The sequence below is a fragment of the Phoca vitulina genome, unplaced genomic scaffold (assembly GCF_004348235.1).
Source record: "Phoca vitulina isolate PV1807 unplaced genomic scaffold, GSC_HSeal_1.0 scaffold40, whole genome shotgun sequence".
In the NCBI taxonomy this organism is placed as follows: domain Eukaryota; kingdom Metazoa; phylum Chordata; class Mammalia; order Carnivora; family Phocidae; genus Phoca; species Phoca vitulina.
Genome location: NW_022589743.1, coordinates 868,229 through 893,912, shown reverse-complemented (window position 1 = coordinate 893,912; position 25,684 = coordinate 868,229). Strand labels below are relative to the sequence as shown.

General features: G+C 54.3%; 2 protein-coding genes and 1 non-coding gene across 5 annotated transcripts in view; 1 reads left to right on the top strand and 2 right to left on the bottom strand.

Annotated features, from left to right (window-relative positions):
• The first annotated feature begins 2,141 nt into the window (after positions 1-2,141).
• CSF3 (colony stimulating factor 3) lies at positions 2,142-4,191 on the top strand. Its single transcript, XM_032428503.1, has 5 exons — positions 2,142-2,207; positions 2,314-2,468; positions 2,879-2,986; positions 3,114-3,260; positions 3,558-4,191. The coding sequence occupies exons 1-5, from the start codon at positions 2,195-2,197 to the stop codon at positions 3,720-3,722; spliced, it is 588 nt and encodes a 195-aa protein (XP_032284394.1). The 5' UTR covers positions 2,142-2,194; the 3' UTR covers positions 3,723-4,191.
• Positions 4,192-5,647: 1,456 nt separating this feature from the next.
• Positions 5,648-25,684, bottom strand: part of MED24 (mediator complex subunit 24) — a 28,841-nt gene continuing 8,804 nt past the window's right edge. The window contains exons 4-28 of one of the 3 annotated variants that reach the window (XR_004302311.1): positions 20,128-20,166; positions 19,506-19,579; positions 18,910-19,148; positions 18,708-18,764; positions 17,142-17,253; positions 16,854-17,004; positions 16,429-16,542; positions 15,791-15,838; positions 15,319-15,401; positions 14,932-15,018; positions 14,388-14,499; positions 13,778-13,920; positions 13,084-13,121; positions 12,560-12,642; positions 12,034-12,212; positions 11,819-11,918; positions 11,325-11,500; positions 9,188-9,452; positions 8,727-8,908; positions 8,480-8,570; positions 8,056-8,155; positions 7,085-7,165; positions 6,594-6,742; positions 6,206-6,427; positions 5,648-5,731 (exon numbers count right to left, since the gene is read on the bottom strand). Coding sequence is in view for 2 of the 3 variants with exons in the window: in XM_032428498.1 (XP_032284389.1) it covers positions 6,311-6,427; positions 6,594-6,742; positions 7,085-7,165; positions 8,056-8,155; positions 8,480-8,570; positions 8,727-8,908; positions 9,188-9,452; positions 11,325-11,500; positions 11,819-11,918; positions 12,034-12,212; positions 12,560-12,642; positions 13,084-13,121; positions 13,778-13,920; positions 14,388-14,499; positions 14,932-15,018; positions 15,319-15,401; positions 15,791-15,838; positions 16,429-16,542; positions 16,854-17,004; positions 17,142-17,253; positions 18,708-18,764; positions 18,910-19,148; positions 19,506-19,579; positions 20,128-20,166 (2,820 nt within the window). In the remaining variant the exon portion in view is untranslated. Of the gene's footprint in view, positions 5,732-5,906; positions 6,428-6,593; positions 6,743-7,084; positions 7,166-8,055; positions 8,156-8,479; positions 8,571-8,726; positions 8,909-9,187; positions 9,453-11,324; positions 11,501-11,818; positions 11,919-12,033; positions 12,213-12,559; positions 12,643-13,083; positions 13,122-13,777; positions 13,921-14,387; positions 14,500-14,931; positions 15,019-15,318; positions 15,402-15,790; positions 15,839-16,428; positions 16,543-16,853; positions 17,005-17,141; positions 17,254-18,707; positions 18,765-18,909; positions 19,149-19,505; positions 19,580-20,127; positions 20,167-25,684 lie in introns of those variants that run through there. The other 2 variants (XM_032428498.1, XM_032428499.1) reach the window with 2 other exon arrangements.
• Positions 12,721-12,824, bottom strand: LOC116647792. Its single transcript, XR_004302395.1, has one exon. It is a non-coding gene; the product is annotated as a small nucleolar RNA SNORD124 (small nucleolar RNA).

Sequence of the window (25,684 nt, the reverse complement as noted above, 5' to 3'; positions counted from 1 at the left end):
AAACTCGCTGGCTGTGTCTTGCACTCCCTGTCCCACTTCCAGCCCCTGAGAGCAGGCAACAACCCGCTCCCTCGCTTCCCCAGTCAAGACAGCCCGTTTTCTTCAAGTTGTGATCCTGAGTCCTCTCGCCATTCTGGCCACCGTCGTTAGAATTAACAAACATCCTACACACTTGAACTGTAGGTAAAGATAAGAGTCTGGGTCACCCACTCTGGCCGTGGGTGAGGAAGGCCAAACATTGGTTAAGAGATTCGATGGTTAAGGGGCACCTGGGTGGATAACTCGGTTGAGCGTCCAACTCTTGATTTTGGCTCCAGCCCTGCTCTCAGGGTGGTGGAATCAGGCCCGACATCAGCTCCATGCTCCCGGGGAGCCTGCTTGGGACTCTCTCTCCCTCTCCCTCTGCCCCTCCCCCCCAAAAAATAAATTTTTTAAAAAAAAGAGTTTAAGACTACGGCACAGGGCAGACCTTGGTTCTGCTACTTGGGCAAGTTACTCAACCTCTTTGAGGTCAGATTCATCTTCTGTAAAAGGGGAAATGGTTCTAGTACGTTCCTCATAGACTTATGGAAAGGCCTACACCCGATAATGAATGGAGAGTGCTCAGCACAGCGTCTGGGACCAGCTGAGTCCCTGGAGGTTCTTTGAGGGAGGGTGAAGGGACATGGCTGCGAAAGTGAATCTCTTGCCCTCCACAGCTCTAAACCCACCCCTCTGCTCTTGCGGAGCCACGCACAGAGCTGGCCTCAGTCCGTGCATGGTGGCAACCTGCGTGGGGTGGAGTGAGGGGCCCCAGCCTCCCAGTGGACTTGGGACCAGAGGTGGGAGGTGGACAGATCAGCAGGTGAAGTCCCTGCCAGCTGTGGCCACCAGGGGGCAACCCCGCCCCAGAGATGGCCTCACCCAGGCGGACACACCGACTCATCAGAAGGCGTCTGTTCCTTGGCTCGCGCTGAGGTAAATTGGGACAGAAAGTGACAGCCTTGGGTGTGGTCAGCCAGCCCGCTAGGCAGGCCCATGGCCTGTAGGGAACCCTCAAGCCTGAGGCGAAGGCCCAGGCGGTAACTCTGAGTCTGCTAGCCGTGACCCTGGGCAAGGCACTTCCCTCTCTGGCCCAGTTCACAGGGTGTAGAACAGACCCCAAGACTGGCACGGTTCTAGGATTCGAGGCTGGGGCAGTTTCTTCTTTCTCACCCCCAGCCCTTCTCCACCTCAGGGCAGCACACACTCGGGCAGGCAGGGAATCTGGCTAGGGAAGCCACGGGCCACAGACCATCCCCCAGCTCCAAGGCGCTGGGACACCATTGGAGGGAGGGGAACCCCGGGTGAGGAGGAGGAAGGGCAAGGTCAGGTGAACCAAGAGACCCAGAGCCTCAAGGGTCTTGCTTCATTTGGGACAGACATCCGGTTTCCTCTGGTTTCTGCCAGGATTCTGGGGGCTTAAGGGAATGAGTCACGGGGGGGATTGGGGAGTTCCCAGCTAACCAGTTCAGGACAGGAACCTGGGATGATGCCCATCAAAGTGTGGGGTGGAGACAGGAGGCAAGACCCCAATGTCCCTGCCTCAGGCCCCTGACCCCTCAGGAAGGGACTCAGGAAGGCAGCCTCCTGGGAGTTTGGGGGGTAGAAATGGGGGCAGCTAGGTTCTTCCCTCTCAGAATTTGGGGTCTCGGGAGCAGGTAGCTTGGGAATCCCAAGGGAGAGTGCAAGTGGGCTGCTCCAGCTGACCCGCCAGGGGAGGGAGTGGGGAGGGGCCGCCTGGAGGCCTGCCTCTCCCCCCACACACCCCTCCCGGGTCAGTGTGACCAGCCTCCAGCCTCCAGGGCTATTATCAGTGGCTCAGCCTTCATTCAGCCGTTTTGATCAAACACCCTGGGGCAATTTCGGGCCTGGGTGGGGCTGAGGGGAGGAAGAGAGTTTGAGGGGGACCAGACGTCAAAGAAGGATCAGGGATTCCACAATTTCACAAAACTTTCGCAAACAGCTTCTTGTCCCAGCCCCCCTGCATTGTCCTGGACACCAAATTTGCATAAATCCTGGGAAGTCATTACTAAGCCTCCATTGTGGCACCAGGTAATTTCCTCCCAGGCCTCCATGGGCTTCCATATAAAGGTCCTCTGGAGCCGGTCCCTGCCAGAGCCCAGAGCCTGCCGACCCACGCAGACCTTCGGCTAAGCCTGCTGCCCAGAGCCCCATGAAGCTGACGGGTGAGTGTCCTGGCCCCGGGGGAGGGAGGCTGGAGTGGCCGAGGGGCTGCGGGGGCCCCAGGTGGGAGCAGTCGGCCTGTCTCCTGAGCCCCCCGTCTGCTGTCAGCCCTTCAGCTGCTGCTGTGGCAGAGCGCACTCTGGCTGGTGCAAGCAGCCGCCCCCCTGCACCCGACCAGCTCGCTGCCCCAGAGCTTCCTGCTCAAGTGCCTGGAGCAAATGCGGAAGGTGCAGGCTGATGGCACGGTGCTGCAGGAGAGGCTGGTGAGTGAGAGGCGCGGAGGGGACGCGGGTGCTGGACAGGGGTGGAGGAGGGAAGAAACCCCAGAGGCCTGAGCTGCAGGGAGGGAGGAAGGGGTGAGGGCTGAGGGAGGGGAAGGGAATGGCGAGAAGACATCATCAGGGAGGCGCGTGGGAGAGGAGAGACCCAGGGGGAAAGGGAAGAACATCGGGAGAGGTGGAGCCGGGGAAGGCTGGCTAGGAACTGGGGGAAGAGGGTGTCTCGGGGACGGTGCCCGGAATGGCCAGGATCGCAGCGGAGGGCAGAATGGGGCTGAGCAGCCCAGCAGGACTGGGAGGGAGGGGAAGACCTCGGAGAACTGGGGAGGACTTGGGAAACAGGAGCAGCCGGGCCCCATCAGGTCCCCCTCACTCAGCATCCTTCCTGTCCCCAGTGCGCCACCCACAAGCTGTGCCACCCCGAGGAGCTGGTGCTGCTCGGACACGCCCTGGGCATCCCCCAGCCTCCCCTGAGCAGCTGCTCCAGCCAGGCCCTGCAGCTGGTGAGTTTCCAGAGGGGAGGAGGGGGCGGAGGGGAGGGAAGAATGGTCTGGAAATCTCTCTGGACCTCCAGGGCTTGAAAGGAGCGCCCCGGGCAGCACCCCCTAACTCCCCTACTCCGTCCCCCAGACGGGCTGCTTGCATCAACTCCACAGCGGCCTCGTCCTCTACCAGGGCCTCCTGCAGGCTCTGGCGGGGATAACCCCCGAGTTAGCCCCCACCTTGGACACGCTGCAGCTGGACATCGGCGACTTTGCTCTCAATATCTGGCAGCAGGTAAGCCCCACTGGGAGCGGCAAGTGTTAGGGGCCTGGACTGGGCTGGTCCCCAAAGACCAGGCTGCAAGCCTGGGGGTCCCAGTTCTTTAGGGCCAGGGTGGGAGCCTTCTCAGGACCCTCTTGCTGCCAGCCCTTCCCCACCCTCCCTAGTGGAGGACGGGAGCCGGGTCATGGGCCCTGATGCAGACCTGGGTTCAAGGCCACCATTAACTGTGTGGCGTGAAGGCAGCCCTTCGCATTTCCTTAATCACGCCCACTCAGCAGGGCCTGAGTGCTGATCTCTTTGCCCCCACAGATGGAAGAGCTGGGGCTGGCCCAGGCAGTGCCGCCCAGCCAGGGCACCATGCCAACCTTCACCTCGGCCTTCCAGCGCCGGGCCGGAGGGGTCCTGGTGGTCTCCAACCTGCAGAGCTTCCTGGAGCTGGCCTACCGCGCTCTGCGCTGCTTTGCCAAACCCTGAGCAAAACCCTCCCCAACCAGTGTATTTATCTTTATTTAATATTTATGCTTATTTAAATCTAATATTTAAAGACAAGGAAGAGCGGGATGGAGCCCCGGACTCTCGGGTCCTTCCTGCCGTCTCCAAGTTCCATTCTCCTGCTTGTGGCAGGGAGAAAAGCCCCCGTCTTCCTGTCCCCTGGACTGGGAGGTAGCTATAGGTAAATACCGCGTATTGAGTCCTGTGACTGCTCCCTGGCCTGGCTCCACAGTGGGCACTGGGAAGAACCCCAGTGAACTCCTTACCCCAGCGGTACCCACCTTGAGGCCCCTGGAAGCATCAGGAAGTCTCCCATGTGGGAGACAAGACAACCCTGTTTAATATTTAAACAGCAGTGTTCCCCTCCTGGGTCCCCCTCGCTCTGGCCTCACCAGCTTGGCTTGCGCATGCCCGGTGCGCCAGGTCTTGCTTCTCCTCACGTCCCCTTCGCCACCAGCATTAGGCCCCACGGGAGGTGGAGAGCCTGGGCATCGTTGACATTTCTCATCTTTCTGGATGCCCTAGAGTGACAATGACAGGCTCCTGACGCCTGCCCCAGCCTCATTAGGGTCAGGATTCTGACTCTTCAAGGGCTGGGCAGAGGCTCATGTATCGGCCTTGCTGGGGGGGTGGGGGGGTGGGACTGGGAGGGTGGGAGGGGGAGATGTGGGGGGGTTATATGACGAGGTATATGAGAGGAATGCTCAGCTCTTCACCCTCCACCTCTGCCCCCACTTTCTCTCTGTAGCCAAACTTTGTGATAATAAAATATTTTGTTTGTCTCCGCTAAGTGTCTTTTCCTCCTTCTTGAGTCCAGCTGGTGCCCAGCCAGGGGTGGGGGGGGCGGGGAGTTGAATGGTGAATGAGGCCAAAGGGAGGGAAAGAGGAGGTGCAGGGAGGAAGGGGGCAGTCCTCTAGCTCCTCAACATTGATGCCTTTGGCACGGATTTCTCTTGTACCTACTCTGTGCAAGCACCAGGCTAAGTGTTAGGGACACGGCAGTGGACAAGGCAGGCAAGGTCCCTGCCCTCACGGAGACCCAGCCTAGTGGGAAGACAGAAGGCAGACGGGCCACCATACTGGGAGAGGAGAACGTGGGGTTGGGGGCAGGGGGGAGTCTTAATAGTCCAGGCGCAGACAGACACCGAAGCAAGGGAGGATTTAATACTTGCCATCTTCCATAAACTCCAGCCCACCCGCGCTCACCGTTGCCCACAGAGATAGAATGAGAAGTGCCCTTTACAGATCAGGCTCTGAGTTCAAGGTGACAACTTGGGTCAGAACGCAAATTCCCAGCCCTGCACTTCTCTCCCTCAAGCTCTGCCTCTGATCGGGCCAGGAGCAACCTCATGCCACCCGTCACTTTCCCGCTGGTCTCAGCCTCATGGGGCGGGAGGGCAGGTGCGTGTGTGAGAGAGAAGCAGAGAGCGGAGGGGCTGCTTCACATCACAGGCCGGAAGCACTCCTCCCTGTGTCCTCAGCCCAGACACACCTGTGGTCCCAGGGCGCCTCCACAAGACCCGGAAAGTCCAGATGGCCAACCGGTCCCCCACCTCAGGGCTTCCCCTGGGCTCCTCAGCAGCCTCCCACTTCCCCTCTCCATCTGGCTCCTTAGAAAGGAAGGTCTGGCTGAGCAGGGCCAGAACCCCCAGCTGCGTGGCTCAGAGCCCTCCCTCTGCTTGGTCCTGAAGAAACCGGGGCTTGGAGATGTGTGGAGAAGACAAGCAAGGGTTAAACAGATCCTGCCCCTCATCGCCCAGTCCTCTTCTGGAGAGAGATCAAACTCGGGGCCAGTCAGACTCTGGGTGGGATTGGGTCTAGTGGGAGAGGGTCAGAAGGACAGGACACCCTACCCCAGCAGCAGTGGGGCCTTTCGCCAAAACCTCTCCCTTCTCAGAGTTAAATCCGACTTTGGGGTGTGGGGTAGGCGGCACGCGTGCGTGTTGACTCCTTGTCGCCCAGCGCGGGTCTGAGGAAGGGAAGCCCTGCCCCTGCGGAGTGGACAGACACAGGAACCTGAGCCCAGCCCTCCTCCGTGCACCCCTCCCGCCCCCCTCAGCCACAGGACTGAGCCTCTTCCTAGGCCACAGCACATGGGATTCCAAGGAGATGATGTCTCCTGCCTCCGTGGGACGTGGACACTGACACCACTTGGGACTCTCACACAGGGACCCACGAAGATCTTTATTTACAAATGAGCTGAGGGGAACTTCCCTCATGTGTTACAAAAATATAAATATACCTACTCTGCACCTGCAAAGTTCCCAGAGCTACATCTACTGTTGGAAGGGGGAGGCGGGCAAGGCAGGGGTATGGGGTGCTGAGGGCCCTGGGCTAAGAGCAGGCTGCGCACACTCTTTAGGTGCTGGCTGTGGGCAGAGGAAATTATGAAAGAAACTGGGAGACGTCTTAGAGGTCAGATGTCAGGATAGGGGAATGATCTGGAAATGACATAGGGCTCTTACATCATGTGGATATGAGCAATGATGTCTCATCTTTCCTCACTGTTCCCTTCTGAGGCACCTGGGGCTGTGGTCCCCCAGACGGCCCCTGCGGCCCCCCCAAGCCCGTCAGAGCGCAGCAATGGCCTTGGCAGCCACCTGGCGGCCCAGGGACAGGCTGAGGTCCGTGATGGCCAGAACCACCTTGGGGCTGGACATGGCTGACACCTTCACCAGTTCTGATACCTGCCACAGACAGACAAATGGCTGCTCGCTGGGGCTGCCTGGTGGTGGCTGCCAGGTCCGGGGAGGAAGGGCTCCTACTCCGAGGGCTGCCCCCGAACCCCAGGCTCTGCTGCCCCCATCTGAGCTGCGGGGGGGCCCCGCCCACAGTTGGGGGTGAAGCACTCACGGTGGTAAAGGGCATGAACTGCAGGATGCTGCCCCGGCTGCCTTGCTCCAGGCAGTCCACACACTCCTCCATGAACCACTGCACAAACTGAGTGTGCGGGCCGGCGGTCCGCGACCCCAGGATGGAGGAGATGAGCAGGAACAGGTTGGCTGTGTGGAATGGGGGGAGAGGGAGCACTCCGTGAGCAGGGTCTGAGAAGACATGAGGCTGGGAGGTGGTGGCACCAAAAAGCAAAAAGAAAGAAGTGCTCAGAGTGCCCCCCTATGGGGGGGGGGGTGTCAAAAAGAGGAAATGTGAAAGGAAAGCGAGCCGGGGGTCGGAGGGTGGGGAGAGGGACTGAATGGGGGCCTGGGGGTGACAGGAGAGCCAGAGCCTGGGGAGATGGAGGAACGAGGTGGGGACACTAACAAGGGTGAAGGGGCATCAAGAGGCCCCCCCTCTAGCTGGCAAAGCCTCAGCCCCTCGGGCCGGAGGGCGGTGGGAGGACTCACCCAGGACTCGGTTCAGCGGGTCTCTCATGTTAACCGTGTGCAGCTGGGAGGCTGACAGGGAGCTGCTCATGGAGCGGTCGGCTGTGGGGCCAAGTGGAGGGTGACTGAGGGAAAGGTCCCCCAGCTTCAAAACCCCTCTGCCCAGGGGACACCCTCATCTGTCAGGTGTGGAGCCCCCCGCCCCAGGGGGGGTCCAGGATCCAGAGTCACAGAGGGGCCCTGAATACAGGTATCTCAGAGGGAGATGAGAGAGTATATTTGGTGAGCACTGCCAGGCGCCAGTCTGCGGGCTACACACAGATCGGGCCGCATAATCCTCACACCCCCACTTCACGGACAAAGAAACCAAGACTCAGATTTGCTGAGTAACCAGCCAAAGGTCATAAGGTTTGTGGGTGGCAGACGTAGCATCTCTCCTCTACTCAACTGCACAGTTGGCGCCCTAATGCCCAGAAGGCCTTAGAGAAACTTCTAGACTCAAGAGAAATTTCTGGAAACAGGAAAAATTAAATGCCATAGAAGAAGCCCTTGGCAGGGAGAGGTAATAACATCAAGGGGAGCCTGAGGGGGAGGGGTGCTCTTTAGGCAGGAAAAGTGGGGAGCGGCCCCAGGCCAGGCCGCAGGGCCTGTTGCAGGGGAAGGAAGGACATAGCTGGTGAGTCAAAGGCACAGACTGCCCAAGGCAGTGAACTCACTTGTGGTGAGTAAAGGGTAGGGAAGGGACAGCGGGGTGTCCAGGGCTGGGGGGGGTCTGGACAGAAGAGCTTCAGTCTTTTGGACGAGGTGCCCGGCAACCTCACTGGTCTCTCCGCAGGTAGAAAACAGAGCAGCAGTGGGGGGCAGAACGGGACAAACTCCCACCACACTCTGACCGGCAAAGATGCCAGCGGCCGGTTCTACGCCAAGCAGCTTTTCCAGGCAGGAGTGAGTTCCCAGAAAAGGAGCCCACCCAGCCCAGTCTGCATGCTCACTGGGACTCGAAAGGATGTTGGCGTCTTCCTCATTGGAGCTCAGCAGTCGCATCAGCTTTGAGGGCTGCATGTCATCCAAGGGGAAGAGGCTGATATAATCCTGGAGGGCGAGAGAGTCACTATTACCCACTAGGCCCCAAATTTCCCGATACCAGAGAAGAGAGCTAGAGCTCATACGGGAGGAAGAGTCCAGTCCCCACAGGCCTTGGCTGGCATCTCCAGTAGGGCCAGCTTCCGTCACCCTCCCACAGCCCTAGTGAGACACCCCCTCCTCACACCGTCACCCCTGGAGACGCTCAACCAGCTGAGCCGTGACGCAGCCGCCCAGGGGCAGGGCCTGGGCCTGGGAAGGTGCCTCTTACCCGCAAAAGGCTCAGCACATGTCTGCTGAGCACATGAACAAGTGAACGGAGGGGTCCCCTACCTCAATGTCTTCACGGTGTCTCTTCTTTTGGCGGGAGGACGCCTGTCCCTTATGGGAGGAATAGGAACTCAGGGCACACCAGACGGCTAGCCTGGCAAAGGGTTCCAGGAAAAGAGGGTAAAGTCAGGGGGCCCCAGAGAGGCCCTCTGTGCCAGGGCTGCCAGGGCTCCCCCACAGCCCAGCCTCCCGGGGCGGCCCAAGGTGAGGCACTGCGCCGTGGGGACCTGCGGCTCCGAGAGAATCCTACTTGGCAAGAGCGGTGCCGGGGGGGTCCATGAGGCTGTGCCACTTGGAGGAATCGGTGAGCAGCCCCGGCAGGATGTGGCCCAGCAGGACCAGGGTCACCTGCTGCATGTCCAGACAGAAGATGGAGTAGAGCAGCTCCACCGCCCGCAGCGTGTGCTCCTTCCGCGTCTCCTTCAACAGCTCCTGGACGCGCAGGGCAGGGAGATTAGGAGCTGAGGACCCCAACACGGGGTTCTCTGAGAGGGGACACAGGAGCGGCCCCAGGTGCAGCTCCATCCCTTACTCCGCATCAGCCTCTGGCCACCGCTCCCTGAGGAGGTGGCCCCCCTCAGAGCCCAGGAGCCCCGAGACCAAGCCCTGCGGACCAGGCTGGGTGTAGGATGCTGGTTCTGCCCGGTATTCTCTCAGCTGTCTCCCTGAGTCCGAGGAGACCTGCTCCCCCAGCCTAGGTCTCCCAGGTACCTTAATCAGGTTGTTGCAGAACCAGTAGACACCTCCCATGTGCAGCAGGGTGTCAAAGATGTGGATGGAGCGGCTGTCCACCCAGCCCTTCTCCAGCACCTTGGCGAATATGTCCGTCAGCACCTCCTTGATGGGCCGCTTGGGGGGCAGCAGGTTCCAGTAGGGCATCGTGTCCACGCCCGTGGACGGGAACTTGATCTGGGCGGCCGTCTGCTGCAGCACGTCAGCGCACATGTGCTCCAGGATCGAGCTCATGATCACCACCCTGCGGACGGGGGGACGGCCTGACGTGCAGGTTCAGGCAACACCAGGTTCAAGAACAGAGCAACATCCAGGCCAGACTTTTCGCAGGACTTGAGTTACAGAAATATTCCTGGGGAATTAACCCCATTCTTCGCCACCGGAGGAGACAAGAGGAAGTCACAACCCCCTAGCAGACCTGACCCTACCGGTCCGGCTTCTGGCAGGCCACTCACCTGCTGGGCACAAAGCCTGGGGGGTGGGGGCGGGGGAGCAGTTTGCTCTCCTCCCCCAGGTTATTCCAGCGATATATTCATATTTCCTCTCTCACTGTCTCCAACTGCCCCCTTCCCCCAGACCTGAGCCCTGCCAATCCCTGGACATAAATAAATATAATCACTTCCCTCTGTGCTGAGTGCTGGGGGGAGTCCCCACCCAGCCCTGGCCTCCTCCCAAAATAAACTGTTACTTCCAGGACAGGGGCCCAAGGGCTGCCCCACTCGACTCTTCCCGGCCTTTGGTAGCTGGGCAAATAGAAGCGTATATCCAGGAATGTTCTCACGAGCAGTCTTTGACTGAGTTAGCGCTCACACTGGGGTGAGTGCTCACCGCTCCTGGAACCCTGGGTGGGTCTAAGAGCTGCTGCGACTTTCAGCGCCGCTTTCCCACCTGCATGATGCACCCACGGGTGTCCCACTGTTCCTCAACCAGGGTCAGGGTCAGGGTGCTTAGCACGGATTCTGTCAGAGCAAACCCTCCATTACTCGTGGGAGGAAGGATGTGAGGGAAGAAGAGAGAAGGAGGGAGGAAAAAGGTCACAACCTCACAGACCCTCTCCCACCACATCTTGGCACGATGTTCCCACTTCTCCCCTCTAAGGCACCTGGGTGGCTACCTGGGGAGTCCTCTCTCCTAGCTTACTGGTCGTGCATGCTCACCGCCTCGCAGCACTATTCCCAACAGCCAAGAGGTGGAAACTACCCAAGTGTCCATCCACCGATGCATGGATAAACAAAACGTGGCGCATACATACAATGGAATATTATTCTGAAGGGAATTCTGACACAGGCTACGACATGGATGAACCCTGGGAACATTATGCTAAGTGGAACACGCCAGGCACAGAGAGACAAGCACTGCAGGATTCCACTTAGTGGGGTACCTAAAGTAGTCAAATTCAGAGAAACAGAAAGTAGAATGGTGGTTACCAGAAGCTAAGGGAGGTAAAAGGGGTGAACTGTTACTTAATGGGTATAAAGTCTCAGATTTACAAGATGAAAAGGTTCTAGAGATCTGTTTCACAACAATGTGAATACCTCACACTGCTGAACTATATACTGGACTAAGATAGTAAACGCTATGTTAGGTATTTTTTTTACCACAATTTAAAAAAAAAAGTTATTGGATGGGGGAATCAACCAACACCACTGAACTCCACATGGATGAAGTCACCAGGGAGGTCCTCCAAGCCTCTGAAAAGCCAAGGCAGCAAAACGTCACAAGAGAGGGGCAGTGGGGAGGATGACGAGGGTGGGTGGGCCCAAGGCTCACAGATCTACGGATGGGCCCCTGGGGCCTACACTGGGCCGCAGCTAAGACAACCACTCTGTTCTTCCGGTAAGCTAGTTCTCCACAACTTGAGCTCTCTGAAGACAGGAATCATAGCAATTCGGGGGCTGTGTTTCTGGGACACGGCAGGTGCTGGGTCGTAAACACTCCCGGCACAGAGACACGCACTCAGTGTCGCCGAGTCAGTGCGTGAACACGTAAATAAGAATGGGAGTGAGCGAGCAGCCTGTCTAGGAACGTTAAGAGGAGAGGGGGCTACTGGTTACTGGAGGTGCACCGGCCCACGGCAGGCCCTCGGCGCTCCCGGAGGGAGGGGACGGTTACTGACCTCTCGTTGTAGAACTGCAGAGTGTTCTCACTGTACAGGGGCCCCGCCAGCTGGCGGATCATCTGCAGCGACTTCTCACGCTCGTCCAGCCCCAGCATCCGCACGTGGGCCACGAGCCAAGCCACAGCACACACTGCCAGACTGCATACCTTCCCCTTGATGTTATCTGTGATTTTCTGGGGGGAGGGGAAAGGGTGACTGAGGCCACGCTCTCCCCCTCCCTGACCATCACTTTCCCCGGCCTCTGTGGGCAGCTGAGTTTAGCAGGTGGAGTCCTGGACCGCATCCCACACCTCTTTTCCCCACAAATATGCTTTTCCCGAAGTTACCTGGGTGGGAGGGAGTGGCTAAGCCTATGATTACAAGGAAGATCAACATCCAAGCATGAGCTCCTGGATTTAAGGGTCTTATTGTTCTTATAAAGTGTAACAAGCTATCAAACACTGGCTCTGTGTCTCAGGGAAGAGAGAAGGCTGCTGGAAAGGTGGGGCTACCTGGATGGACTCGAAGGCCAGTACCCCATTCTCCCAGGCATTGAGGATCTCCAAGATGGCCGCTGAAATGCTGAGACAGGCTTCGTGCCACTTCATCTGCCTATGAGGGGGTGGGGTGGGAGAAAAATCACCACGGGGGAGTGTGGGATGGACTGAGGGACAGGGTCGTGGCCTGCCCCCACCGCCACCCTTGGAGCGGGCACCCGGCCACTGACACCAGCTTCATCTCCGAGGAGTTGTTGAGCAAGGCCACCAAGGACTCCACTTTGGTGGAGTCAGGCCAGAAGCAGGGGTGGTCAGGGTTCAGGATTTTGCCCTCCTCGGGCATGCAAGTCTGCATCCACGTTTCAAAAAAGGGCACCTGTGCTCCTGTGCTCGACTCGGACAGAATCACCTGGAAAGGAAGGGGGCATCAGCAGCCAGTGCCCTGTGCCTCAGTTTCCTGCCCCACTGCTTCTACTTTCCAGCCTGAAGAACTGAAGACGAAGGAGTTGGTTGAAGGGAGAAAGACGGGGGCTGTGCTGCCACCTAGTGGTGGGTGTGGATGTGACACTGAAGGATTCAGGATGTGACCCAGGGGGCATCCATGGACCCGCCAAGGGTGGGGGCACCTGCATTCTGCAGGCAGCAGAACGAACTGGCTTGGGAGACCGGGAAGGCCAAGTTACTGGTCACTTCCTTCCCCTTCTCCCCGCCCCTAACCCTGGTGTCCCTAATCCTGACTGTTCTCCTCTCACTCACCTCTGAACCATAGGTCTGGGCCACGTGGCACAACATGAGGAAGGAGATGTCGAAGAGCAAGGCGCGAACGGAGGCTGCTTTGGCTACAGAGAACAAGACGGCTGACCCCACAGCCCCGAAGAGGGCCCAGAGCCCTCATCTGAATCGGGAGGGGATCAGGATTTGCCTCAAGGAAGGTCAGTGACCAAGTGGCTCCTTCAAAGCTCTGAGGCTCAGAATCCTTTTCTTGAGTCTCAATTAGAACATCATCCCTTCCTTGGAATCAAAGACTCCTGATACCCTCCTTCTTCTTCCCAGTACCCAGCCAAATCATAAAGGGGGAGGGCAAGAGACAGAGGTGGTTTTGGAAGAATTCTTTTCCCAGCATTCCCCCGTCAAGGCTCCACAAAAGCTTCAGTCAGTCATTGCTCAGAGGAGAAAACAGCCTCCCCAGGAGAAGCAATGGGCCCTCTGCCCTCCCCTGTTCTCTCCCTCCACCACTCCTCCCACAGTGCCGGGTCTGGGGGTGCAAAGAGCTGACTTACCGAGTTCTTCATTGCCGTGTGTGGTAAATTCATTCAAACTGGGGGAGGAATGGAGACAGGTCACAGCAAGCAGGGCAGGGGTCAGGGGGCTATACCTGTCCAGAAAGCATCACTAGAGTCTGAATTAGGGGTTAAACTTCAAATGAACACCACCGTTACACAGAAAAAAAATGCTTTCTGTTTTTAAAAGATTTCCAAGGCAGGGCGCCTGGCTGGCTCGGTCAGTAGAGCATATGACTCTTGATCTCAGGGCTGTGAGTCTGAGCCTCACAATGGGTGTAGAGATTAGTTAAAAATCTTAAAAGAAAAAAAAAAAAAAAAAAAGATTTCCAAGGCCCAGAGAATGGCTCACTGGATGGAACAAAGTTCTGTATATCAAATTCCAGGTCAACCAAAAAAGTCAACAGTGTTTGAGAGCCCCTTATTAACAACTGGGCGCACCCGAATCCCTCCACGTCCACCATTCAATGCCTCTCATCTCATCAAACACCTCCACCTCGTGCTCAGCTGCAAAGAAAAGAACACTTGACACCCAAAGACCTGGCCCTTCCCCCAGAGTCTCCCACTGGGATGCTCTGGCTTGCCCTAGGCATCTCCAGGGAGACCCAGACCCCAGTGCCTTGCCCCTATTCTGCGACACTCCCTCCTTCAGACCTGCCTCCCTGACCCTGGACAGGGGCCCAGCCTTCCTTACTTGATGAATTTCCGGGCGAAGGATTTAAGCTTCCCCGTGGCAGCAGCGGCAGCCAGCAGCAGATCCAGACTCTTCCCGGACAGCATGTGGCCCAGGACTCCTAGCAGGCCCTCTGGGGACTTGGAGTGGTCTGCATCCATCGTCTGGGGACAGGACAGGAAATCAAGTCCTGAAGAACAACTGCAAAGCCCCCAAGATAGAGCCCAACCACAGCTTCCCTCCCTGCACGTCTCCATTAAATGGCATACCGCAACCTCCATCTGCAATTCAATCTACATCCTTCTGACTCCAATCTGGAAAACCATTTCCCAAATCTATCCTTGCTCTCTGATCCATCCCTCCCAACTAAACTGCGATTGTGGCAGTGGGGGTGGGGAGGGAAGATTCTCCACTGCTTCCGAGGGAGCAGGTGGAAGCCCCCCTACCACAGGGCCTGCCTTCCAAGTAATGCTCAACAAATGTGAGTTTTCAATGGCAGCTTCCCTGCCTTGCCTGTTTCTCTAGCCAAAAGATAGGGAGGTCTACGGCCTCAGTTTATCTATCTGGAAGCAGAGGCAAAAGTGGAAAAAAGGAAGAGATGACCCTGGAGGCAAGAGAAGGGCACACTCACCTTAAGGATATTCGTGACAGTGGGCTCCGCCCGGAGGATCAGCCCAGGATTGGGCTGGATGTTGGCATTTTCTCCTGATTTCAGCTGGGGTGCATGCTCCCGGTCTGCCGCGCTGTGGCCAGAAGCCGTTGGCCAAGAGAAGGGAAAAGAAATGGAGACTGGTTCCTGACGTGCTCCCTAGTCCGGCCCCAGAAGCAGAGGCTCAGGGAAGGTGGGGAGCACAGGAGAAGCTCTGGGGACATGGTGATGTTTATGAAAGCATATCCACTGTTGCAATTGCTTGTCTGTCACTAGGTAATTACCTCAATTTTGAAAGTTCACTTCAGATTAAAGGAAGATTTAGGATTTTTACTTTGCTCACAGAGGAGGGTGGGAATTCAAGTGCAGCCCGTAAGAGTGCAGAAGCGTGTCTGCTGCTCCTGGTAACCCCAGGCATGGCCCCAGGCACCTGGACGGGGTGGGGGGGGCACCCAGTGCTCCAGGGTGGACACGAGGGAAGGAGAGCAAGCAGCCCCGCGGCCAGCCCAAGGGAGCTCACGCTTACCGCTTGGCCATGAGGTTGGTCACACTGGCTTCAGACAGAAGCCCCTGCTTGCTACATTCTTGGAGTAGGAATTTTGTACAGTCACAGCTGTGAGGGAAAAAGATCATGAGGGGCCGGGGCACACGGCAGGGATTACTGAGGGGAGGGAACAATAGGCACCTGCCTGGTCTCCTCCCTCCTTCAGGACGAAGACTGTTTTGAGTGCCTGAGGGATGGGAGACGGGCTCAGGCACTCAAGGGCCTGAAGGGGCTCAGGCTGCTGTCTCCTGCCCCTGCCAAGGGGCACGAACCAGGTGACAGCCCCCTGAGGTCTGTCTGGCACAGAGGAGCAGGGGAAGAGCCCATAACACCTTCCAGCAGAGCAGGGGTGAGCAGGGGAGTTCGTACTTGCAGCGCTGGTCAGCTTTGTCCAGCAAGGGTGTGAGCTTCAGCAGGAACTCAAAAGCACAGCTGACGTCCTCGGTAAAGTCCTACAAAGAGCCAGGAGCTGCCATCCGGCTTCTAGGCCCTCCAGTCCACCCATAGCTTGTGATGCAGGCTCACAAGGACACCCCGCTGGATAGAAACCCCGACAAGCTGGTCACACCCACCACCGGCTTGCAGTGACACGAGGGGGAGGAGTGTAGAGCACCAGCACTCTACACTAGCCCTGGTCACCTTGGCCACCACGCGTCCTGTGTGGCCCGGCCGCCTCTGTCTGGAGAACAGGTGTGTGCGCGTGGACACATGCAGATGTCAGGTGCACTCACATTTCCAGCCAGCCCCCAGGTGCAGGGACGCAAGACTGACCCTTCCCTTGCCCCTTTCCTCCCTTGCCCTTGTGGAAACAAGGACTCACCAACTCATTTCTCCAACTTACCTTGTCTCCGTGACAGTATTTCTTTAACTTCACCAAAACCTGTGGGATCTAGAGAGTGAGGCAAGAGGAGAAACAGGAAGAGCAATTTCTTCTCTTCCACTCAGAACTAAAGGCATCCCCTCCATCTCCCTGCTCCAAGCAGAGAGACAGAAACCCTTCCACCCTGGAAATGAAAGCACTCTCAGGGCCAAGTTAGAAGCTGGCAGGCATCCAAGCATCCGGTGCCTGATGCCTACAGGACACAGGGACCCCTCACTTCTGCTGGCTCCACAAGGAATCGCCATAAGCCAAGGAAACCCTAATTCAAGGACTGGGGCCACTTCCCTGGCTCCCATAACTGCCCTGTGCCAATCTGGCTGATGACTGAGCTAAACGGCACCTGTGTGCTAAGAGATGGCAGGCGCCTGCCAAGTCAGCTAAATATAGCCCTGGGACTTTCAGAGAAAAGACTCGATGGGAACTTGCGCTGGAGGACCTGGCAGGCTGCGGACGATGCCGGTGGGGAGAAACGCGGGACAAAGATCCTGGGTGTCGCTGCTTTTCCTGAGAACCATTTCTAGACTGGGCGCTCTGCTGCTCCCACGTCCCAGGTACCTTAACCAACTGAGCCACCCAGGTGTCCCTCACGTCCCAGGTACCTTGAGGAAGGTGAAAGCTGTCCACTTGAGCTCCTCCGTACCCTCGGGAGACTCGATGAGCCCCACAAAGCAAGCTTTCCAGATCTCCAGGACAAAAAGTGGGGTGGGAATATGCTGTGGGATGATCCGAGAGTGAAGCCTAAGAGGGTGCCCATCCCCCTTCATCTTCTGAAGGCCCCAGGGTGGGGGGAAGGTGGGGGCTGGTCAGGCAAGCTCAGAGACGGTGCAAGACAGGTACTGCCCCACTCCAGGGTGAGAAGCAGGGATGTCACGTGAAATGGCACCACCGCGCATGACAGGGATCCGCTTTCCACGGCGAATCAGGAGAAATCCCCTTTCTCCCAAGAAGTACCAGAAGAATCCTCCCCATTGCCCCACGTAGCCAGCCCGCCATGTTGACAGAGAAGCAGCTCTGGGCCCCCCACCTGCATACGCTTCACCATCATCAACTGTTCCACCAGGGGCTGTGTCTCGCCTGTCAAGTTCATGGTGCCCTCGAGCAGGACCACCGCGTGGACCGTGGGGTAGCCAGTCTTATGCAGCTGCTCCGAGTGCACAGCCAGCATTGTGGGGATGCTGAAGGGAACAGATATACAGGGGACAGTGTGAGCAGCCAGGAAGAGGTGGAGAGCAGGTGAGAGCAGAGGGGTGGAGGCCAGGGGCCACAACTCCCCACCCACACCCAGGGCCCGATCAGCCTGGGAGCCTGGTACCTCCTAATGAGCGTGCCACACTGCTCAGCCTGGCTCCGGAGCTGGGGGTTGCTGAGACTGGCCAGGATCTCCCCAAGCTTCAAGAGAGAATGCTCAATGGCAGTCCAGGAGGCTGGTGAAGAAGAGGAAATGCAGACACACGATGGGAAACAGAGGAGAGGAAGACACTGGCCCTGAGCTCAAAAACTTTGGCCCCCCTGGGCCCTCAAAACCACACATGGAGGTTTCCCCTGAGGATGACATGGAGGCCAGGGGCCTGAGGGCAGCATGCACTGTTTCTAGAAGGGGGGTGAGCACCAACAGTGAAGGCCCTAGAAACTAGCCCCAGAGGCCTGCCTTCTAGTGGAAGCACGCAGCCGGCCTTAGAGCCCACGTATGGCCTAACACAGGCAGTGGCAGAGAGAGGCACAGCAGGGTTGGGGTCCAGTGGCTGGAACAGGGAGGCAGCCGCAAATCGCATCAGGAGTGGCCAGCCTTGCAAGTGGGCACCACTCTCTACGGCTGTCGAGCTAGGTTCCTAACCAGCCTCCTGGATTCACCCCTGCCTCACCCTGCTGAGGCCTCTGCTCTCACCGCCCACCCTCTGTAGGTGCCCCAGCTTGGCTCATTGCCACCTCTCAAACTCACTCTCCTCAAGCCTTTGTTCAAGCCCGGATACTTCAACAACTCACCCAATTGGTCCAACCCACTGACCGACCTCTCTTCCTAAATGCTTGAAATGGTCTATACCGCATTATTTTGCACTTAATTATGAGTCACTTATCCTAGTTACAACTCCACAGGGTCAAATGATGAATATTGGCACCAACTAGCCCGTTAACCTCCATGTGGCATGGGGGAAAAAAACAAAAAGATAAGACCTGAGATCCATTAAAATTAAGTTAAATATTCATTTACTTTTCAAGCCACTAAACATTTGTCAAGGGCTCAAGATAGGTAAGACACTGTCAACACAGCCCATTTTTATGGAGGGGTCACCTCTCTGGACTTTTGACAGTAACAAATATACTTTGAGATGTAACAAATATACTAATCCTAATAATAAATTCTGCAAACAGGTCCTGAAGACCTGGGTGTGACCCATTCTAGCATTCTTGTTACTGGGAGTGTAAGAGAGCCTTAGGTGGTCTCAAGCCACTACAAGACCATGGCCTTGGGCCCCATGTCCAGAAACACCAGAGTCTCCCCTCCCACCAGGTGATCTGTCTCCTCTCAGACTCTGGAGGGTTCCAACATTTCACATCTGCACTTGAGTCAAGAGGTGCATGATCCAACAGGCCTGACAGCAGACAGGTACCATGTTTAAAGGGACGTGTTAGGCAACACTCAAACCCAAGAGTCATGTGCTTTCAGACGAGTAGTGTGAAGACAAACACAAGGATGGATGGTGTGCTTCTCTCGTCCTCTAATTTCTTCCATGTATGTTAATGTACTGGTCTTGCTCCCCACTAGCATGTATGTTTGTTGAGGGCAGGGACCCTGCCCCATGCTCCTTTGGTAGCCCCCCGCCCCCCCGCCCCCAGCACCTGGCACAGTGCTGGGCGTACAATAATGCTCAGTAAATACCTGTTGGTTGATTGGCTCGGGTGCCACCCTGCCCAAGTCCCTGGGATGTATGCAATGCTTATGGGGAGAAAAAAAAGGAAGTGGGATGATTTCAGATCCTCCTGGAAAGAAGTGGGATGGCATCCTGCCTCTCCCCTCTCAATTAAAGAACCGGCTATGGGAAGAGCGGCAGGCGGGGCTCAGGGGACCCAGGGGGACATACAGGCCTCCTCTAGCTTGGCGATGTGGAGCAGGGCCCGGTTCTTGGTGCTGCTGAGGGTCTTCTCCAGGCGCAGCAGACACATGGCAAGCTGCTTCTCCCCGGCCGCTGGAGCTGGAGCGCCGGCCTCCAGCCCCTCCCGGAGCCGCTCAGCAGAGGCTGCAGTACAGCGCAGCAGCCAGTGGAGGGCGCTGAGAAGGGCCCGGCATAGCCCGATGCACTCCTCGGCTTTGCCATGACAGCTACCGGGGAAAGGGTACAAAATCTGTCTCGGCTCCAAAGGCTGAAACATGACCCACACCACTGTTCCCCAGAGTGGCCGGCACACCCCTCCTAGGGAAGAGAGCTGGGAAGCTAGCAAAGTCCTAGGGAAGACAGCCCCATCGGCTTCCACCGGACAAGATTTCAAATGAGCCACTCCAAAGAGAAAAGGCCTTTTGTCCTAGGGGACTAAGGAGAAAAGGATGGGGATGGGTGGGTGCAGATGAGCAAGAGGGAAGAAGAAGTGCGGGACCCCATCGAGTTGGTGTCAGTCTATGGACTAGGAGCTTCTCCCTGACACTAAGATAATGCTGGAAGGTTACGAGCCCTGCCATTACCTCAGTCGGTCACAAAACATGTCCATGATATCCAGCAAAGCCTGGACACACAACTCCCGGGAAAAGTCATCAAACTGTGGAAAGAACAGTAACAATGCTACGGAACATCCCAGTCAACCCCTGGGCTCACACATGAGGCAGATGGCATATTCAGGATGCCTGCTCATCTTTCCTCCAACCTCAGGTTTCAGACTCGGCATTCTTTCTTTCTTTCTTTTTTTTTTTTTTTAGATTTATTTATTTGACACAGAGAGAGAGACAGCTAGAGAGGGAACACAAGCAGGGAGAGGGAGAAGCAGGCTCCTGGCTGAGCAGGGAGCCCGATGCGGGCTCAATCCCAGGACCCCGGGATCATGACCTGAGCCGAGGGCAGACACTTAATGACTGAGCCACCCAGCCGCCCCCGGCATTCTTTCAACATTGGAAATTGGCTCCTAATATCCAGCCTCCACTTGCCAGGATCCCCCTCCCTCCAATGGAACACAGCAATGCCATCATGTGCTGCCTGTCCAGCCTCAGAGTTTGCATGATCAGAGCAGTCAAGGAGGTGGGGTCCCACCTATGACTATTATCTCTCTGCCCCCCCGCCCTCCACCTAGCTCATGAGTGGCTATGGTCATACCTTACTGATTGCTGTGAGGACAGAGGAGTAGGACACCATCTGGAGGGAAAGAAGAAAGACAAAGTTCAGACAAGTGTCGCACAGCTGACAGGATCAAATACTGACACTTAAAAGTTTCTGCAGCTCTCCAAAAACCTCAACCCCTTCAAGAGGCCTTCCTCAACCCATTGAAAGAGAGGCATTGTCCCTATTCCTGCTTCTATCGGAATCACCGTAAATGACATCAGCAGCATACACCCACTGAGAAGATGAGGGTGGGCATTCAAAGGTACCGAGTTCCATGTTCACACGCCACTCACTGTCCACTACATACAAGGTTCAAATGACTGTTGGTAGGCAGAAGAATGGACAGGAATGAGGTTATGTTACTTTACTCCTACAAGTTCTATAAAGGGTACTTTTATTTGGACAAGAAACGGAGCCGAACAAACATCCCCTGCAATGAACAGGCAGCACCTGCACCGTGAAGTAGGTAGGGAATTTCATTATGCGCACGCTTCCTGATTCTCTAGGACCTGCTCTCCAGGACTCCTCCAGGACACCTTCTCTGATCAATCCCAACCTCCCACCGTGAAATTCTTCCCCGTGTGCTCCAAGTAATTGCCTTATACCCGTCACGACACAGTGGGTGCCTGTTGCCCCCACCAAACCAGGAGCTCCTTGAGGACAAGGACGCTTTGACTCAGTGACCACCGTGAACTTGCTGAGAATGTCTGTAGAATGAGTAAGGAAAGACATACCCTGGATCAGCATTTCTCAAAGTAGCTTCCAAGGTTGCACTGTTTGATAGAGAAGCCATAAGCCACATGTGGCTGTTTAAATTTAAATTAAATAAAATTTAAAATTCAGTTCCTTAGTCAGACTAGCCACGTCGCTACATGTGGCTACGGCTACTGTATCGGACGGCACGGATGTAGAGCATTTGTTACTGTAGCAATTTCTATTGCATGATGTTATTCCAAAGATTCCCCAAGATGTTAAGAAATTTTACACACACACACACACACACACACACACAGAGCTTCTGTGTGATATTAATTTGAGAAACTGTGGAATAAATAAATATAAAGAGCTTTCTTTACTATAGAGTATCTCTAAATCATAACATGCGTGTATACAATGAGAACCTCTAAGATAAACGGAGACAAAGTAAGCAATACTTTCCAAGCTTATTTGCCTAAGGGAAATCCTATCTGAACTGTGAGCTCCTTGGGAACAGAAATAGTGGTGAATTTACATCTGTTTCTCTAGAACCTAGCCTGCGCCTAGCACATAGTAGGTCCTCAGTAAGTCTTTACTGCTTTGGATTGGTGAATTCTCAGAACTAGCATTCTGAAAAAATTGTACTTTAAAAATAAACCTCTGTTAGTAAAACCTATTCATCACCATCATAAGATTAGAGTTGTAGTTCAAAAGAAATAACTAATTTGTCCTGAATGAAATTAAAACCTACGGAAAGCCTTCTAAGTTGTCATATTTTTAAAAAATAGTTACAACATGCTGATAAAATATGAGTAATACTTTAGAAAGTAGTTACATTTATATACTCAACACCAGTGGCAAAATACACCAAAATAAAAAAGCAGAATACAATGATAGAAACTGTCAGGATAATCACCAGCCTTGTGGGCTGTCCTCCCTAGAGGAATAGAGATTTCCAAAGATTTAAGGAGAAAGCAAAGTCAGCCTCAATGGCCTTAGTATGGTGAATTTTACATGCATGGCAATGCCTTCTGTGTATAATTTCTCCAACAGAGTGCTCTCTGTTCAGACACCTTTAACTACTATTCTTAAATAAACAAGAGCGAAACACACAGAGGACTTAAATACACAATTAGTGTTTAGTGCCCCTCTCAGCAAGATGTTCTGTGAACCCATAGCTGGTGTCTGATGGTGATCAGAAAGTTGGGAGCCTGCCTGGGCAGGATGACCGTAACGTTCCAGGCGAGTGTTTGTTTATTTATAACTGATGTCCCCATAGCAAGAGCTTGGCAGAGAACTGAACCTTGTTGGATACCAACCTGAAGGGGGAGCTGGATGTTCCCACTGAAACGGACCCCAAACTACCAGAAGAGCAACTCCCCCCCCCCAATTCTGTATGTTCTGAGGGACGCTGTATGTTCTAATATATTTATGGTCTCCAAATTCAGAATTCCATCCAGTAAGTTTTTGCTAACAGTATCAATAAAGCACTGCTACTCTTGAGACCTAAAAATACTTTCCACATGGCGAACTGTTACTGTTTTTCACAACAGGATTTAACCTCTTTCACTCTTAATATACCTATCAACATAGGAGTTCTAAGCTACCACCAGCCCCTGAGGTGGGAGCCCCTCTATGTGGCCCACTGCACACCTGGCTAGCCCAGACTGACCTGCGGCTGCTCTCTCCTCTCCTCTGCTTTTGATAGTCAATACCCCCAACTACTCCTAAGTGCCCTCTACGTGCACAGCACTGGACCGAAGAGCTCTTGACTCTGAAGAATCAATGCCTAATTTTGCATAGCACTTTACAAGTACTGAAGCTCCCGCATATACATTTATTTCTCTCACTGTTACTTCAGCCTTGCTCTCCCTCTTGCCTTCCCATCAGTGTTTACACATCTCGAGATTCTTCTATCTTGAGAGAACTTCCCGCAGACCCCCCATTTCCAGTTAACCACCATGCTCTCTCTCCTGCTCTTAGACTTCTTTTCAGACTCTTATGAGGAATCCTTTTCCTATGTGTGTTCCCTACATGTGATTGGTTCCTCGGGGATTTGGCTTGGGTCATTTTTTTTGCTCACTCTCCACCCTCTCTGGGCACTATCGTCCATGTCCACAGCTTCAATTACCATCTGCAGTTGACAACTCCAAAATCAACAGGACCAGTCTAGGTCTCTTCTTCTAAGTTCCACACATGTATGTTCAACTGCCTACCAAGTATTTTCTCTTTGATAGTCCACACAGGCACCTTACTTAAGAAGGCCAAAATCAGGGGGGCCTGGGTGGCTCAGTTCATTGAGAGTCCAACTCTTGATTTCAGCTCAGGTCATAATCTCATGGTCGTGGGATCAAGCCCACATTGGGCTCTGTGCTCAGTTGGGAGTCTGCTTGAGATTCTCTTTCTCCTTCTCCCTCTGCCCATCCCCCTGCTCGTGCTCTAGCTCTCTAAAATAAATAAATCTTTAAATATATATATATATATATTTTTAAAAGATTTTATTTATTTGGGGCGCCTGGGTGGCTCAGTTGGTTAAGCGACTGCCTTCGGCTCAGGTCATGATCCTGGAGTCCCGGGATCGAGTCCCGCATCGGGCTCCCTGCTCAGCAGGGAGTCTGCTTCTCCCTCTGACCCTCCTCCCTCTCATGCTCTCTGTCTCTCATTCTCTCTCTCTTAAATAAATAAATAAATAAAAAGGTTTTATTTATTTATTTTACAGAGAGAGAGACAGCGAGACAGGGAACACAAGCAGGGGGAGTGGGAGAGGGAAAAGCAGGCCTCCTGCTGAGCAGGAAGCCCGATTTGGGGCTCGATCCCAGGGTCCTGGGATCATGACCTGACCCGAAGACAGACGCTTAATGACTGAGCCACCCAGGCGCCCCTATACATATATATTTTTTAAAGATTTTATTTATTTATTTGACAGAGAGCAACACAGCGAGAGAGGGAACACAAGCAGGGGGAGTGGGAGAGGGAGAAGCAGGATTCCCACTGAGCAGGGAGCCTGATGCGGGACTCGAACCCAGGACCCTGGGATCATGACCTGAGCCAAAGGCAGACGCTTAATGACTGAGCCACCCAGATGCCCCTAAAAATATATATGATTAAAAAATGTATTAAATATTTAATATATATATATAATATATAAAATATATTTTAAGAAAAGAAAAGAAAAACTATTTAAAAAAAAAAAAGGCCAGGGGCACCTAAGTGGTGCAGTTGGTTGAGTGTCCGACTCTTGGTTTCGGCTCAGGTCATGATCTCAGGGTTGTGAGATCGGGCCCTGCGTCAGGCTCCACACTTCGGCGTGGAGTCAGCTTGGAACTCTCTCTCCCTCTCCCTCTGCCCCTCCCGACCATGCCTGCTCTCTCAAATAAATAAATAAATCTTAAAAAAAAAAATAGCCAGGGGCGCCTGGGTGACTCAGTCATTAGGCTTCTGCCTTTGGCTCAGGTCTTGATCCCAGGGTCCTGGGATCGAGCCCCACATCGGGCTCCCTGCTCCGCGGGAAGCCTGATTCTCCCTCTCCCGCTCCCCCTGCTTGTGTTCCCTCTCTCACTGTCTCTCTCTCTGTCAAATAAATAAATAAAATCTTAAAAAAAAAAAAATAGCCAAAATCAATGTCCTCTCCCCCGCTCAGCTGCACCCCAACAACGGCCCTACACTTCTCTCACTGTCTCCTTATGATCCCATCAGCCATGATTTCTTCCTCTCTCTCATGCCCCTCATCCTGGCAATCACTAAACCCTCTCATTTGCCACCTCCTTGTTCTTGAATTCATCTTCTTCTCTGCTGCCACTTCCCATGCTTATGCTAATATCATCTCTTACCTGAATTACTGCAATAGCCTAAATCAGGAGTTGGAAAACCATGGCTCAAAAGCCAAATTGGACCCATCACCCTTTTTTGTAAATAAAGTTTCATCGGGGCGGGGGCGGGGGGGGGGGGGGGAGAGCGCCTGGGTGGCTCAGTTGGTTAACCATATGCCTTCAGCTCAGGTCATGATCCCAGTCCTGGGATCAAGCCCCATGTTGGGCTTCCCTGCTTAGCGGGCTCCCTGCTTAGCAAGGAGTCTGCTTCTTCCTCCCCCTCTGCCCCTCCCCCTGCTCCTCTCTCTCTCTTGCTCACTTTCAATCTCTCAAATAAAAAAAAAATAATAAAGTTTCATCAGACCACAGGCATGTCCATTTACTTATATACTATCTATATCTGCTTTCAAACTATAATGACAGAATAATGGTGACAGAGACCACATGGCCTGCAAAGTGGAACGTATTTACTATCTGATCCTTGGCAAAAAAAAAAGGAAAAAAAAAAAAGCCTGGGTGCAAGGCTGGCTCAGTAGAAAAGCATGTGACTCTTCATCTCAGGGTCATGAGTTTGAGCCCCAGGATGGGGGTAGACATTACTTAAATAAATAAATAAGCTTTAAAAATATACATATGCCTGATTAAATGGTCTCCCTGCCTTCTGTCTTACCTCCCTCCAACTCATTCTTCAAACTACCACCACAGTGATCTAAAATTAATCCACAAATTCCCCAGATCCACAAAGTCAAGGAAATCTCCATCAAAATACAACTGGACTTTTTAAAAGAATTTAACAAGTTGATTTTAAAATTTGGAAAAGAAAATGCCTGAAAACAGCCAAGAAATTTTTGAAAAATAAAACAATTAAGGGAAGACTTGCCTAACCAGACATCAAACATACTATAAAAGTATAGTAATAAAACAGTAAAGTACTAGTGCAAGCAGAGACAAATATATCAATGAACTAAACTAAAATATCAAGAAATAGACCTTTGTAAGAGAATTTAGGATACGGGTGAATGGCCTATTCAATAAAGGCAGTTGAG